This window comes from Hetaerina americana, unplaced genomic scaffold (genome assembly GCF_022747635.1).
Source record: "Hetaerina americana unplaced genomic scaffold, ioHetAmer1.1.p SCAF_11, whole genome shotgun sequence".
Classification (NCBI taxonomy): Eukaryota; Metazoa; Arthropoda; class Insecta; order Odonata; family Calopterygidae; genus Hetaerina; species Hetaerina americana.
In genome coordinates this window covers 1,179,350-1,195,175 of record NW_027286181.1, presented here as the reverse complement: position 1 = coordinate 1,195,175, position 15,826 = coordinate 1,179,350, and the positions used below count along the sequence as shown (strand labels likewise).

General features: G+C 41.8%; 1 protein-coding gene across 2 annotated transcripts in view; it reads left to right on the top strand.

Annotated features, from left to right (window-relative positions):
* The window catches only part of Mmp1 (Matrix metalloproteinase 1), a 94,200-nt gene extending 79,627 nt beyond the window's left edge, over positions 1-14,573 (top strand). The window contains exons 4-11 of one of the 2 annotated variants that reach the window (XM_071599311.1): positions 3,958-4,263; positions 4,898-5,046; positions 5,894-6,077; positions 6,798-6,934; positions 7,252-7,393; positions 7,853-8,034; positions 8,766-8,847; positions 12,739-14,573. In XM_071599311.1, the coding sequence (XP_071455412.1) occupies positions 3,958-4,263; positions 4,898-5,046; positions 5,894-6,077; positions 6,798-6,934; positions 7,252-7,393; positions 7,853-8,034; positions 8,766-8,847; positions 12,739-12,884 (1,328 nt within the window). In that variant the 3' untranslated portion in view covers positions 12,885-14,573. Of the gene's footprint in view, positions 1-3,957; positions 4,264-4,897; positions 5,047-5,893; positions 6,078-6,797; positions 6,935-7,251; positions 7,394-7,852; positions 8,035-8,765; positions 9,028-12,738 lie in introns of both variants that reach the window. The other variant, XM_071599310.1, reaches the window with a different exon arrangement.
* The last annotated feature ends 1,253 nt before the right edge of the window (positions 14,574-15,826 follow it).

Sequence of the window (15,826 nt, the reverse complement as noted above, 5' to 3'; positions counted from 1 at the left end):
ACCATTGATTGCGTTTTGAAGCGGGACTATTTAACAAACTTTCCGGCATTCCATTCATGCATAATTTTATCAAACAGTACGAGTAAATTCCAAGAAACTGCGGGAGATGCCGCAACAGTAACTTTTAACGGAGTCATCCGCTAGGATGCATTTCAATGCCACAATTTCAGAGTGTAAAAATCATTCGCCTTGACCGGGATTAGAACCCGGATCCCTCAATGTCCGGCCGAGTGCTTTAGCCAGTTAATCTTTCAGAGTTTAAAGAAGACTCCTCGATAGCTTAAATGGCTAAAGCATTCGGCCGGGCATCGAGATTTTCGGGTTCGAATCCCGGTCAAGGCTAATGATTTTTACACCCTGAAATTGTTGCATTAGTGTGGGTAAATATTGCAAACAGTATCCCTCGTGTTTGCAAATTTATCTTAGAATAAATTATCAGAGTAAGGGAACACATTCATCGTCGCGAGCATTCAACATGAACGAATTACCGCAAAACTGCACTTCGCGTCTTCTCCTGCGATCATGCTCGGCGACTGAAATTCGATTGGTTCTGCAGGTTGCTTTGGAGAATCTATAACTGCCGATCGGATTTTTCCCTCCTACTCTCTTCGCAACCCTTTCCATCCACACCTAATCCAACTTTCAATTCCTTCCCTCAGTTTCTTTAATCGTCGGAAACTCCGCAGTCGCTATTCTCTCTCGTCTTTATGCCCGGATTAATCAAAGATGACTAATTGCAACCGGGGGGAGGGGGGGGGGGAAACCCCATCTCCCGGCCTTGGATTCTCCTCGAGCCGCGACGGGCTTCTTGAGGGTGGAAATCCACGGTGTCCATCGTCATCAGGTCATTTGTCTTTATTTGCGAACGGGTTGATAATTACTATTTTTATCCGCATGCAATCTTGAGTTCTCAAAGAAATCCCACTCGTGAAGAGCAAGTTTTCGGCAATTATTAAAAAATTAAAAATTCCGCGTTCATATTTCATTTCCATCCGTAGAACATTTACGTTTAATTTCAACAAAAATTAAACATTTCTCGACGGATTCCGACGAACACACAATAACGAAAATCACTATCGTAAAACTTCCTCGAATTTATTTTCCAAACGAAATCAAATATCAAGGACGCTCAGGATATGATATTACCATCATTTTTTCCAGCAATGGTTGACACCGATTTACTCGTGAATTTTAATGCGCGATATCAAGTAAAATTCCAATTTCTCATAGAGGTAACTCGTCCACACGTTTCGAATGGGAAAACAAAACAGCGTACGGTGTGAGATTTTTGCCAATTTCCGGAAGGAATTTTTCGTACACCACCTAAACCATTACAAGGTAGTCCAACGTACGTAAATTCACCCTCGGATCATTTTGCGACCCCTCCACTTCCACTTAGCTCCCCTCCGGAATCCGCGACTCGCGAATATTTCATTGTCCTTTCAAATCGGAAGATTGGTCGTCCGCAGGCCTCGCACTCATCGCCACCCAACGCGACCTCTCTCCCTCCCTCCCCCCCCTGTTTCCTCCTTGCCCTCAAATTGCCCCGTGTCTATTAATAAAGGGTCTCGACTGCCTTTCTTATTCTCTATGGCGAGAGAGCACGCGAGTGTTAAATTATTTATAGGGTTCTGCGGGTGATAGCAAAAAAAGAAAGGTCTAGAATCCAACGGGGGCCCACGAATGGCCGCCGCACCTCAGGACTTCCTTGCATGATCACGGACGGATTTCGGCCGAGATTTTGAAACGGAGCCTTTCGTCCGGGTGCGCGGAGGGGGAGGAGGCCGGGCGTCCAACCGAGAGGTGCCGGACATCATCGGCGGCGGTCACCGCGTCTCGGACCTTGGGAGGTCGGGAGGATGGGTCCTGTTGGGGGCGCGGAGGGGGGTGGGAGGGTTGTCCCGAGGCCACCAGTCATCCGGAAGGACGCATCGCATAGAGTGCTTCCCCCCACTCATCCTCAATCCCCCCGATCCACCTATTTGCCGGGGCGTCAGTTCGCTGGACTGGCCCCAGGGCGGGGGAAGGTGGGGGTGGCGGAGGATGGATCGTGACACACACAAGAGAAATAAACGCAACGCACACACAAGCATACACGACGACCGGAAGTGACCCTTCCTCCCCCCCACCCTTTCCCCTTCCCACTCGCAAGCTCAAGTGAATTAAAAAAAAAGTTTCCGATCTCCATTTTTTTATTGTTCCCCCACTCCGTCACATGGTTCACTCGTTCAGAAAATGCAGGGGACACTGCGATGACGTCGAACGATCCCCCTGCCACTCGAACGCGGCTCTGTCGAATCGTTCGACGGGAATCTTTACATTTCGACATTTTTCGACGAGAGTTTCGTGACTTGTTTTTGTTTCGAGCTTCGGTTTTTTTCCCCTCCCTGAGATATTTCCATAAATTAGCAAAACCTCAATTTGCATTTCATTTGTTCCACCAAATATCCCATTAATTAAGCGCTCCGATCGGAATCTTTGTCAACAACATTTCTTCGCACCATTATGATTAACCATAATTACAGTTAACTATGGAGACATCAAAAAATTTAAAAGCTCCGTGGCCCGTTCAACCGATTTTTCAGCCGAATATGTGACGATTTTTTCATAAAAACTAAATTCCGTTTATTCTTACCGGAGTTATGAATATTTTTCCATAAAAAAGTGATAATTTTTGGGTAAGTGTGGTCGTAGGAAGTTGTTTTATGGATTAACATCCCTAAATAGCCTCCCTTAGCGTTTTAAAATAACGGCTAATAATTCTCAGGTGCTCTTTTTATGATTGGTGGGACAATAAGTCAGAGAGAATAGCTCTATTAACCCACATACATGCTGAAAATTTGTCTAGCCTTAATAAGTGTTGCAGGCATATTCTAAGAGCTCGTTATCTCGTTAATTGCACAAAATATAAGATCAAAAAAGAAGTAAAAATTACTCTAAGATAGTTTCCTCATGGAGAATATGACTTTAAAGTTTCTTTCTGTCCCACGGGTTCTCATAGACGCTATGTCCCCAGACATGTGCAGACGATTTTGAATTTAAAATGATGGCGTAATATACAAACTATTTTTAAAAATAATTTTGGTATTGTATTTTAAGCTATAATGAGAAAATAAATCTCAAAATATAATTCCCATTTGAGTGAAACGTTTCGAGGATTAATTCTCCATTAGCCAAATCAAATTTTGAATTAGTATTAAGTTACAGATTAAAATATAGCCATGAATATAGAAAAATGAGCGATCATATTAACGTATGTCATTGAAAAATCGAGGAACTATTTTTTTACAGTCCCATTCCCCTTTACTCTGAGATACTTCGCATATTCTCTGTGAACTATTCATCCTCTTTCTCGATTGAACTTATCTCTGTCGATTCAATGTCAGTGATATTAATTTTGCCATGAGCAAACCGCCTTTCGAGAAGAACATAAATAATTCTCTATCATGTGAATTGTTTCGTAATTTTCAATTTATGTCCTCCCGCTTAAATGCTTAGCTGCGTATTCTAACAGCTATATTATTTCACTACATTCGACAAATTTTTGAATATTCCACAGTCGATAGATCTCAATTTAAACACGGTTTTCAACATGACTCAAGCCTCCCGGATGACAAATGGCGGAATAAAACTTTTACCATCCAAAAATAGAAGTGTCTTATCTGGTCCTTTGATTAATTTCTCACCAAGCTAAGATTTCCAGGGAGCATTTTGATGTAGTTGCTAGTGTCAAAGGCTTAGCCAGTCCGATGAACTGAGTTCGAACCCTGGTGGTGGCAGGATTTTCTCTCCGAGTTTCTCTCTTCCACGATTCTCTGGAAGTCCTACATCTCTCGAAATCAGCCCACCCATTCGATTGTAATGGGGCAACTCGTCTCCCCTCACGACCGCCGCTACCCTCGAGATGCCCTCGGAGTTCCGCGCCCTCCATTTGACACCCCTCTTTCTCGCCCACAGGGAGCCGGTGGCGCGTGCGTGAGCTGACGTACAAGATCTCCAAGTACCCGCGGGGCCTGAACCAGGAGGAAGTCGACCGGGAGATCGCCAAGTCCTTCCAGGTGTGGTCGGAGTACACCAAGCTGAACTTCATTCGAAAGAAGAGCGGTCAGGTGCACATCGAGATCCGCTTCGAAAGGGGCGAGCACGGGGACGGCGACCCCTTCGACGGCCCCGGGGGCACCCTCGCCCACGCCTACTTCCCAGTCTACGGCGGAGACGCCCACTTCGACGACTCCGAGTCGTGGACCGTAAGGAGTCGCAGAGGTGAGACCACAACACACGCCCTCCCCTGCCTGTCCGCCCCCCTTGGGGAACCCGCAAGGGAGACGCTAGGCGGAGCGCCCGCAGGGTGTAATTCAAACCCCCAAATTGGCCTCAAAGGCACTGTGCGAACGGGGGGAGGGGGGATGGGTGTCCCTGCCATAGAATCTGTTTGATATATTGGGGGGTGGCGAACGAATGCCTGTACCCCTACTCCTGTATTATTAAAATCACTGGATTCATTACTGTCATTTGCGGCTGCGTCGAAAACAGACGCCGCATATTCACCCTACGAAAATAATTTAAAATACATTCTAAATGCAAGATGCAATTGATTTCCCTTTGCCAAATAATATTATTATTTTAAGGGTTTATGAGGGGATTTTGGAGGAATGATTCCAACACAGTTCATCTAGGGCTTCCTTGCAGAAGAATATTGAACAGCTGACGTTCCTCGCTTCGAAATGCAATGCAGAATCCGTCTTTCAGCTGTCACATCTGACTCATTATCATTCCAGTAAAATTATTCATATTAGACTTCCCAAGAAAACGAGAAAAGTTCGATTATAATCAGATCAGTTCTATTTTACATACTTTCGTGAATAGTACAAGCAATGCCTCGTTATTATCTCCTCAGGCACAAATCTTTTCCAAGTGGCAGCTCACGAATTTGGTCATTCTCTTGGACTTTCCCACTCGGACGTCAAGACAGCTCTCATGGCGCCCTTCTACCGAGGCTACAACCCTAGCTTCACTCTCGACAACGATGACATCATTGCCATTCAGGTAAGAAACACTTCAAGACACAATGTTTGCCCATGGAATATTTTATGCCATTCAAATGTCTACCGCGAAAAAAATGGAAATCTTTATAAACCTGCTGAAGAGGCTCTAATGTGATAACTTTTTGAAATTTAATGTAATCTAATGTAATAACTTTTTGCCGGCCCCGGTGGCGGCGGGGTAACGTCCTCGTCTGCCATTCCAAGGGTCGCGGGTTCGCTTCCCGCCTGGGTGAGTTTCGCTCCATCTAGGGCTTGGGTGTTTGTAAATGTGACCATTGTTATCGTTGTTAATAGTTCGATGTAAAGGCCAAAATGTGCTGTTTTCGGACTTATACTGAATAAATAAAATAAATAAATAAATAAATAAATTCAAAAAACTCTGATGGCACAGTTAATCCATTACAAGAAGATTCATTTTTCCATAAAGCACAAGAAAAAATTGCTTCAAAGCAGAACTGGGAATAGTTGATAACTGCAGTAGTCTTTTAACTCCTATGTTCTCAATTGTCATCTGAAATCAGCAATGTCATCTGGAAAGGGCTTTGCAGCTCCTATGTTTAGAACAGCGACATGTAAAAGGAAAGTATAAACAAGAATGATAACAGTCAAGTTACCTACGTTTAGTTTAAAATCTTGCGAATGCTCCCATATACGAGGCGTCGTATTCGTCCTTCCACTAATATATTGAAAACATTGTACGATATATAATCGCATAACGGCATAACGCATAACTGATAACCAGCCGATCATTCACGCATCCAGCCTCGCGTGATCTTAGCGCTTGGTCCAACTCCTTATGATTCCACCTGAGGAAATGACATGATTCTCCCGTTTCTCCCCGACCCTAGGAATTGTACGGGAAGAAGGACCCGTCCGGTACCAAGGGAGGCGCTTCTCCGGGCGCCGGTGCCGGAGGCGGCAAGAAACCGGAACCCGAGGAGCCACCAACCGGGGAAGACGTCGAGCTGTGCACGGACGCGAGGGTGGACACCATGTTCAACTCGGCCGAGGGCGCCACTTACGCATTCAAAGGTGGGTAACGTACGCGCGGAGAAATAAAAATGAATGCTGAGAGAAAACAAAAAGGGTGGAAGGAAAGAGTTTATATGACCGAGGGAGTTGAAACATAACAACAGCTTTGCTAAAATCAAATTCATTCAGTTTTTGGTTGTTTGATAATTTTGACTCATCAATTGGTCATTCTAAACAACTCGAAGCGTTATAATCGACATGATTTAGATTCCATTCATCGTTTCATTTCTTCTCCTTCCGCCGACATTCTCCATCACGCAGTCCATCCTTAAGACTTCCTCTGGTGACCCTTTCCCTCTCTGCTTCCTTCCCTGACCTTCGAAGGGCTGCCGTGCTTCACACTTTCTCTCGTTGGTGTCCTACACATTCTGCTTTTTTCCATCTACTCTTTGACGTATTCATTAAGTTTCTACTCTTTTTATTCATTTCATTCTCAACATTCTAATGTGGCGTCACATTTTCAATCGCGTTTGATCTCCCTCATCCCCTCCCTTTGCACCTATCGCCCGATGTCTCACAGTCCTTTATAACATCTCTCTCTGTAAAAGGTATTTGTGTTAAAACTATAATCTGCTTTCATTGCGCCGCAAAAAAAATCAGTGTCCGAAGAAAATAAATTCATTTTTTCGATATTGTGAGACACTATACCATTTTACTCACGAAATTTGAGTGCTTCAACTCAAAAATCTAAAATTAACTCACTCGAAATTTTGATTTCAGGTGACCACTACTGGAAGCTTAGTGAGCAAGGAATACACCGCGGATATCCTCGACCTATTTCGCAGAGCTGGCCTGGCCTACCTGGTAGCATTGATGCAGCATTTACCTACAAGAATGGAAAAACCTACTTTTTCAAGGTAAGTTTTGCAACTCAAAATATTATGAATACTTTCACCTTTTTCCTACGCGCGGACTACATGACTGTGATCGAAATCAATTTGCATTTTGAGTTCAAATAAGATCAAAAATATGTATAGTTCATGACTTCGGTTTAGTTCTAAAATTGGAATGCTTTCCAAAAGAGACTTAGGACTTCCTTTTGTCGCATTGGTGATCGGAAATGTTTAAATGAACATGAATCAGTATCGACAGCTATTCTGCCATTTGAAAACTTCCAGGACGATTTTCCATGTTTGTGAATCAAACTCATTCCTTGCTTGAATTTCAACTTCAGGGTTCCAAGTACTGGAGATTCACCGGCAAACGAATGGACGAAAACTACCCTATGGAAATTTCTGAAGGGTTCACTGGTATACCTGATAACGTTGATGCAGCTATGGTTTGGGGAGGAAACGGAAAAATCTACTTCTACAAAGGTGAGTAATTCTAATCTCGATCTGAATCATTGAGCATATATTATGATCATTATATAAACTAGAAAAATATAATGACAGCAGTTTGATAGTTTACACCCCGCTATAATGTACTGTTCCCAATGAAAATCATATTCTTACATTTATCTTACCGATTCACATTAAACCAACTTGAAACAGTAAAATTCCCTGTTTTTTGTGTGTTAACTTCTTCGCTAAGTGATGCACAAGAAAATATATATAGTAATAAAATAAGATAGTATGGATGCCATAAAATTTTGGAAATATTTTGCCAAAAATGGTTTTGGCAGACGTGCAGATGTGGAAGGCAAAACGATCGAAAAGTCAAATGTGGCAACTAAATAAATTTGACCATCCTCCTCGATAATAATGACAAAAACCTCCGCCCTCGTCCAGACGTATTTTCCAACTTGATCATAAGCGTCCCTTGACTCTTTCCAGGTTCCAAATTCTGGAGGTTCGACCCGTCTCAGCGCCCACCCGTGAAATCCACTTATCCAAAGCCAATCGGCAATTGGGAAGGTGTGCCGGACAACCTGGATGCTGCCCTCCAATACACGAACGGCTACACTTACTTTTTCAAGGGAGGACTCTACTACCGATTCAGCGACAGCATGTTCATGGTAATTGGAATGAAAATGACCCATCTTCCCCCAACCGGGGGCTGGGGAGGTCGACTGCATAAAATCTCTGACAGTCCATTAAAATTATACTAGTCGTTTTGTCCGACGGAAACAGTCTACGTTAACTAAGCGAGAACCGTTTATGGATAAAAATATTTCGCTTTACGACGGAATGTCTCAAGATGTTGATGTGAATTTTTGGTGTCGTCGAAGATGCTCGAAGGTTTCATTTCCTTCCTTCCATTTCATGCCAAAGAAAATCACCAAGTTGTGCAAATAGAACTTTCCTGGTCCTTTGCATGAGGGAAGTAAATAAATGTTTTTTTCTTCTTGAGAAATGCCATCAATATAGAAATTCCTCCCGTTGATTATTATAAACTATATTAAAGTATCCATGCAAGAATACGGTATCTTCTTCACTCGCGAACATTTCTCTTGGGGATTCTTAGCTAAAATATCTACGATATAAATCAGATGTGATCATCACCATTTCATTTTTGTGCACTTGGTTATTGCACAACTTTGTTAATGGTTCTTATATGGTGATATCGTGAAATTAAATTCTCCTGAAAGGGGACATTTTGTAATTTCCCAAAAGCGAGTCAACAAATTTGAATCGCAATGATGAAGTAAGAGCACACTGCGTGAATTTAAATGTGTATGAAGTGAGAGATGGACAATTGGCGAGGCATCATGTGGTCTAACGGACGTGCGCTCTTTTCGCTCGGCAGGTGGACCCAGCGGACCCTCCCTTCCCACGCCCGGCCGGCTACTGGTGGTTCGGCTGTCGATCTGCTTCCAAGGGACACTTTGGTAATGATCTTAAAACTCTGCCTAAAAATGGTGACGAAGACGATACAAAGGGAGACAATGTAGATCATTCCAATGCAACTCGCACTGATGGGAACAATGGTATTCTGAGAGTAGAACATTCCAAACCGACTCTGAACTCACAGCGAAACTCAGATGTGGACGACATCATACTGGACGCAGGTGAGGTGGTGAATGGAAAATTGGAACAAAAAAAAGAGCGCTGCTTGTTCATCAGCTCGAAACCTTGCTTCAATGCTTGAGCATTTTGGGACGGAGTGCAATGCTAAAAGCCTCGTTACGTTAACATTTGTATGTTATAATATGCTTGGATAAGTTACATTTGTTCTTCACCTGCTTGAACACTAGGCAGTTGACGTTGATGAAAAGGGCTTTGGAAACACTCCCGATTTATTGGAGGAAAATATTAACAGTTCTTTTCATTAACGCGCGTTGAACACTGCAATAAATCCCCTCTTTATCCGTAGATATTGTTGGCTCTAGTGTCTAAAACATTACTCCTGTATACTTAGCTAATAGTAGATCTTTTGATCTTTAAATATACTAGTTCAGGACATGATTTTAACGCAGCTATGATAGTTTTACTGACACAATCAAATATTGGACGTAAAAGTAACAAAATCATTACATTAAATTATTACATTTGTATGGAATTTAATTTACGAAAATAATCGTGAGACTCTGTAATCTGAATTTTCCAGCTAAATGTAAAAACACATATATCATAACGTCTTCATTTTACGAAATAGCATTACCGCTAATAAGATTATGGTGTAGACTAGATTTAACTTTCATATCAACAAAACCCTCGATTTTTTCATTTTTTGTTGCAAAATAAGTATACATTACCGAGAAGTTCTAAGCTATTTTTTTAGGATCACTGCCATTCTAATCAAGAAGCAACTAACAGTTTCATTACTTTGCACCGGCCTCGTATGCCATCTAGGCTAGTCTTCCTTATCCGGAAGGAGAAAGCGGGTGAGAAATGAGAAAACGAGACAATAGCTTCACAAATACCGCTCGAATGGTGTTGGATCGGCGGCTTAAGTAATTGATTTTGGATGGCGGACGCCGTCCCACGTCATCAGTGCCCCCGTCACAATTCGAATTCCAGGACACGTGAGCCGGGAATTTAAAGCTGACTTTGGTCCTCGTGTCCACAAATGTTTGCAGCCCGAAACATTAAAATGAGCCAGTTTTAAATGGACATGAGGTCAATTCAAGTGACCAGAGAGTTTGACTGTTGGCCGGGGAGCCCTGGTTTCAATTCCCAGAGAAAAGGATGCTGTGTGTGTTTTTCTTAGAGCTAGAAACTTGCCAAGAGGCTACTCGCAACTTGGTGAAACTTGCTAACCTCTTCCCCCCCTCTTCTTACTCCCTACCTCCCCCCACATCCCCTAACACCAAGAAACTGCGGAAGATGCCGAAACAGTTACTTTTAACAGAGTCATCTGATGGTCTAACAGAGTCATTATCGGATGACTCCGTTTAAAGTTACCGCTGCGACATCTCCCCCAGTTTCTTTGGACATTTGTCAAGATATAAACAGCCTAAATGTTTAAAGACGGCTTTAACCTCGTGGCCTGTGGCGCGTCGTGCACTACGAATGCCTGTGACATTGTATGTACGGTATTTCGTCACAACATCTTGTTCTCAGAGTTTAAGAGGACGCCTCGATGGCTTAACTGGCTTACTAACTTAACTAACTCAACTGGCACTCTGCCGGACATCGAGGGATCCGGGTTCGAATCCCGGTCAAGGCGAATAATTTTTACACCCTGAAATAGTTGCATCCCCGTACACCTTGAATGTGTGTAAATGCATATCCCTCGCGGGGTGACCTCTATTCTCTCCTTCGAAAACCAATATTCCATCTTCCAGTTTCAGTAAATTCCACCATGAATGCGTAGTAGTAGTAGTTCTTAGGGGAGGCGACCGACTGCAGGGTCATTTGCGCCATAGGGGATGGACAGGAAAGGATAAAGGGTGGAGAGAAACCCGATGTCGGCATTAGCCTACTCTATGAATGCGTTATAATTAGGATTTCCAAATGGCCTCGCGAACTTTCACATGGTCTTAACATTAATTTTGCCTCGAAAACCCATTCACTGAAACTTTTAAACTATAGCAAATTGTATTATTTGAGGACGTTTTACACGCTAATAATAATCGTTTAGATCGAATCATTATTAACATGTTCCTAGGTAATACGTGCATTCCCTACTCCCAGAAACAAATGCACTGACATCACCACAACCATTGGATTTGAAAGCCTTGGGTACTGAGTCAACCATTTTATTAAAATTATATTTGTGAGAAAAAAGTACAAATGTGATTCAGTTATAATTAATTTATGTTAACACTAATTTAGCTGTAGAAAAATGTTGGTGTAACGAGCTTTTTCCATTAAAATCCATCCACAAGCATATAACAACCTACCTGCTAATCAATCAACATTCTAACAAATGGAGCTATAATATTTGAGCGAGTGATTTTCTATCATCGCCACCTCGACAACACCTAACTCTTGACTACCTAATGACAACTACTTGTTACCTGACTGACGTTACTGTATGGAGTTTTTGGGTTACTCGTAAATAATTACTGAGTATACTGGACGTATTTCGTAATACTCACGTAGTGTAATTAGTTTTTAGAGTGCATAGTATTCTCAGGCCTCAAAGTATTTTTAGCCCAGAGTATCCCAAGTGTCAATGAGAAAAACTCATATCCCTTGCTCACTTTAAAATCTTGCCAATATGGTCCAAGTTCCTATGAACCCAACAGCAGTAATATTTTTGAGGCTTGAAATTGGGTTCTATTCTGAAAAAAAAATGCACCTAAGAATTGTACTAAAAAAATGGATAATAACCTTCACTGGATCGAAGAAAATTAATTATGATATCTAATGCTTGTTTTAAACAAATTAATGCAATTCACTCCTATTGAATTTTTTTAACACAGTAATATTATATTTTACAATGAATACGAAATCACAGATATCAAATCACATTAAGCGCTGACAGCGAAAAAATGCTATGCTTCGCTTGCAAGAACTATGGGCGGCTTATTAAATAATCGGTGGCAGTGCTGTGTTTAACACGTGGTTAAGGAATGCGGAATGACCATTATAATGAAAAGTAAGAAGTTGACTATGTGCTCACCAAACTAATATTAATCCATGTTGAACATAACAATATCAAATCATCTTTTGTCAATAACTCTTGTGGTCGAAACGCTTCGTTGGAAAAAGAAAATGTTTCTAACATCTTCGAGGAAATAAAAAGCTTACTCTAACAACAGTGAGGAAAAAAAGCGCTTATTATCTGTTCATATGAATGTTTTTTTTTTCTACAGCTTGGATTTTTCTGCTAAGATGTAGTGCATGAGAGCATGCTGCAGCTCAAAATGTAATCTGTGTCTCTAATTGTGTGTCTTCATAATTTTAGCTGATTTCTTTCTTCGTGTGAAACTGCGATAAAAAAGTAGATTTCTCACCTTCCTTAATTGGATTATATGAAAACTTATTTAACCGAAACTAGAAGCAGTAATTTCGCGATTAAAAATAAACCATGAACCAAACTTTTCCTTTGTGCTTTGTTTGTGGCATTTCAAAACTTTAACTTAATGTTTTTTTTTTCTTCTTCGATAATTTTTTATTGACTTTTTACTCCAAACAAAAAAATGAACAAAAACTTGGCCAACTGTTTCACTTGCATGTATCTGTTTCGATTTCACGATCAAATCGGTGACAAGTTCCGATGTTTTCAAGCAAACAGATGGTAAACTCGATCTTGAAGCATGACCCTTTTGCACTGTCTGTGTTTTCATGAAAGGAAACATCTTCTCACTTGCTCTCTGTCTTTAATGTAGGAATCACTGGTGAAGGAGTAGGAAATCGCGAGTCACGAGAGCGTGACGGAAGTAACGCAGCGGCACACGACAACAACCTTTACCACACCACTTTCAACATGCTTGCAGCACTTGCCGTACTCCGAATAATCCTTCCGAGGCCTTAACATTTCCCTTCCTTTTTCATGACAGCGGCTCTTAACCTCACTCGACCCGCCGCGTTGTCCCCCCCGGCGACCCAAACCTCCGCCTTCGGGCCGCTCGCTTGGCGATCCATGACCGCGTTCCTCAACGGCCGCGGTCTGTCCAGGAATCGCCAAAGGCGGCCTCTAGGCAACCCCCTCGACAAGGCCAGGAGACGCTATTCCGGGTCGCGACAGAGAGGTTAAGAGATCCACTGATATTGTATGTTGAAAAGGACGGACGTCCAACTGCCCACTGCTTGGGGAGGGCGAATATAGGTGGCATGTGCGAGTGGACCAGCGGACATTGGAACATTAAAAGTGTGGCAATTAACGGGAGAGCAAGAGGGTGTTTCTTTTGAAGTGATTGGATTTCCTTCGAGGGTAACCACTCCTCCCACTTTCTCCCCCTTCCCCGTGCGCCCTTTCGATTGACGGAGGGAGCTGGACGGAGGAGTTGGCGGCCGATGAGGTCGCATTTCCCGTTTAGGACAGTGTTGGCGGTGGTCGAGAGAAGTCACGAAGCTGCATCAGCTGAAACATTGACGGCATTGAAGTGTGAATCGCACACGACGGACTGCTTAAAGGGAAAGGAGACGTGCATGTCGATTTGTTTTCTTCACTCAGTACTTCGTTTAGTCTTAGTTGGTAAAAAAAAAAGAACAGCCCCGGAAAAACTGTTCTGAACTGTGATATAGTGCCTAATGAGAAAAGCCTCTCATGCAGACTTAACCGCGCCGCTTTGTGGGCGTAGAAGAAATGATCCCTCCAGTCAATGCTTTTCCAAGGGTCGGGCATTTCGAGCGATCGCCGACGGACCTCGCTCGTCTGTCTCCTGATGAGCGCAGCAGCAGGTCCCCGAACCAGACGGAGTGAGTGACTTCGAAGGCCCGAAGGGGTCGGGGTATTCCAGAAACGACCCCCGTGTCCCTTGGAAAATTTGACACCAAACGAACAGTTTATTCTTTAATTCTCACTCAATAATGATTTTTCCTACTCGGAGAAACATTTGCCAAACTCTTTCCTGTAATTCGAATGAAATTGCTTTGACTATTTTTGACGATGGAACCAATTGAAATTTCGGATCTCAGTTCAGTGTGACCTGGGATCCGATATTCCTAGAGTGTTCACCAATGCAGATTCCAAGTTAAAAGTGAATATATCACTCGATTATTTCGTGGCTTGTTCCTGTAATGTACAGAAAAGAGACATTGCTGAAACGGAGTCAAATTCATTGCCTCGTATCAAAAAAAGTGTTTTCTACGCGACCTAACTTGAGTAAATAACCTTCTTAACAAATGCCTTGTGTATACCTCCTCCCCTTGTAACCATCCTCCCCATCCGAGTGAAAAAATCTGTATTTCAATAAAATTATATATCCTATATTTATGTGACCGCCTGCTAATATGCATTTGCAAAGGTTCTGCACGAAAGAGGATAACTTTGAGGACCAAGTAAATATCTTCGGTGAATATTCTCGAGGAAATTGTTTCAATGTATAATATCTTAGCCCACCATTGTGCAGTTCCAAAGTTTGGCGGCGTGGTCGTTAATTTAAATGGACTTTGAATATACTTCAAAAAAAAGTGTATAGTGTGTGCTTTTGTACGTGTGAATGATGAGAAATTAATTTTTATATGATGTACAAGAATGATAATTAAATATTTTAACAAATAACAAAACTATTTTTATGCAAAATAATAATATAGGAAATAAGTAGTGTTTTTGATATCATCAATAAGAAATTAAATTCCCTACAATCGCCGAATTGAGAATACGTATCAAGTCCTGGTGTAATTGCAATATCGCATGCAACTACATTTCCGTTTAATTCTGAAATTCGACACACGGGTCTGGTGAGGGAGCACCATCTATCAAAGGGAGAACCAATGAAAGGATTTCTGTTACAACGGTCCGAATTAGCATTTGATACGGCAGTTATTCTGTTGAAAATTGGAATTCACGGATCCGATAATGGTAAGTACGAGTATTTATATGAAATATTCATTCTTCCATCAATAAAATGCGACTACATATTCATCAGATGAATATAGTAAAAATATGTCATGACATTACATTTTTTTATTTCAATTTATTGATAAACAAATATGAATAAAGAAAATTAAAAAGTAAAACTGTATTTGCGTAAATCAATCAATGTGAGGGAATTTATCGTGTGATTGATATCGAGTGGCATTTGATCAAATGTTGTCGCATGTATAACGTGAGAAACGATTTGAACAAGCCACAGGTCACGAGGTGAGATAGTGACAAGAAAACTGTTATTCCTATTACAGGGAAAGTATAGATCAACAATTTCCACGATAGACCCCAGGAATTACGCAACGCTCGATATCTTGGAAGGTCTCTTTAGCAATGATGCTGGAAATGTATTATTGCCCCCCTCGTACTACGGTGGGAGAGATCATGCCAGTAAAATTAGAGAGATTAAGTGTACAACAGATAAATTCAAGATGCCATTTTTCCCCACGAACGATAGGAGATCATAATAGCATATAACCGGATGAATAACCGTTCGACCGCGGTAGAGTCATGGTAAAATTATTCTGGTGTGTATTCACCCCCTGCCACGCACCCTGGCGGTGGCTTGCAGGGTATATATTTATAAAAAAATAAATTAAATAAAAATCTTAAGACTGAAGGAATGACTCATTTTCGCGTCTTCACCGCCTCCAAGGACAATTTCTGGGTCTAAAATGTGACCAGGAAGAGCGGGCAGGTATGATGATACCCAATAAGTTTTTGTTAACCACGAGTATACCGACTTCTGAATAATTGAAACGCGATTTCATAGACATTTAAGTCTTGCACAAAGATGTGGAATAATAATCGGTTGACTAAGGAACAAAACGCGAAGTACAGCCAGGGGCCTTTCTTTAAGTTAGAATTAAGCAGATGCGTCATTG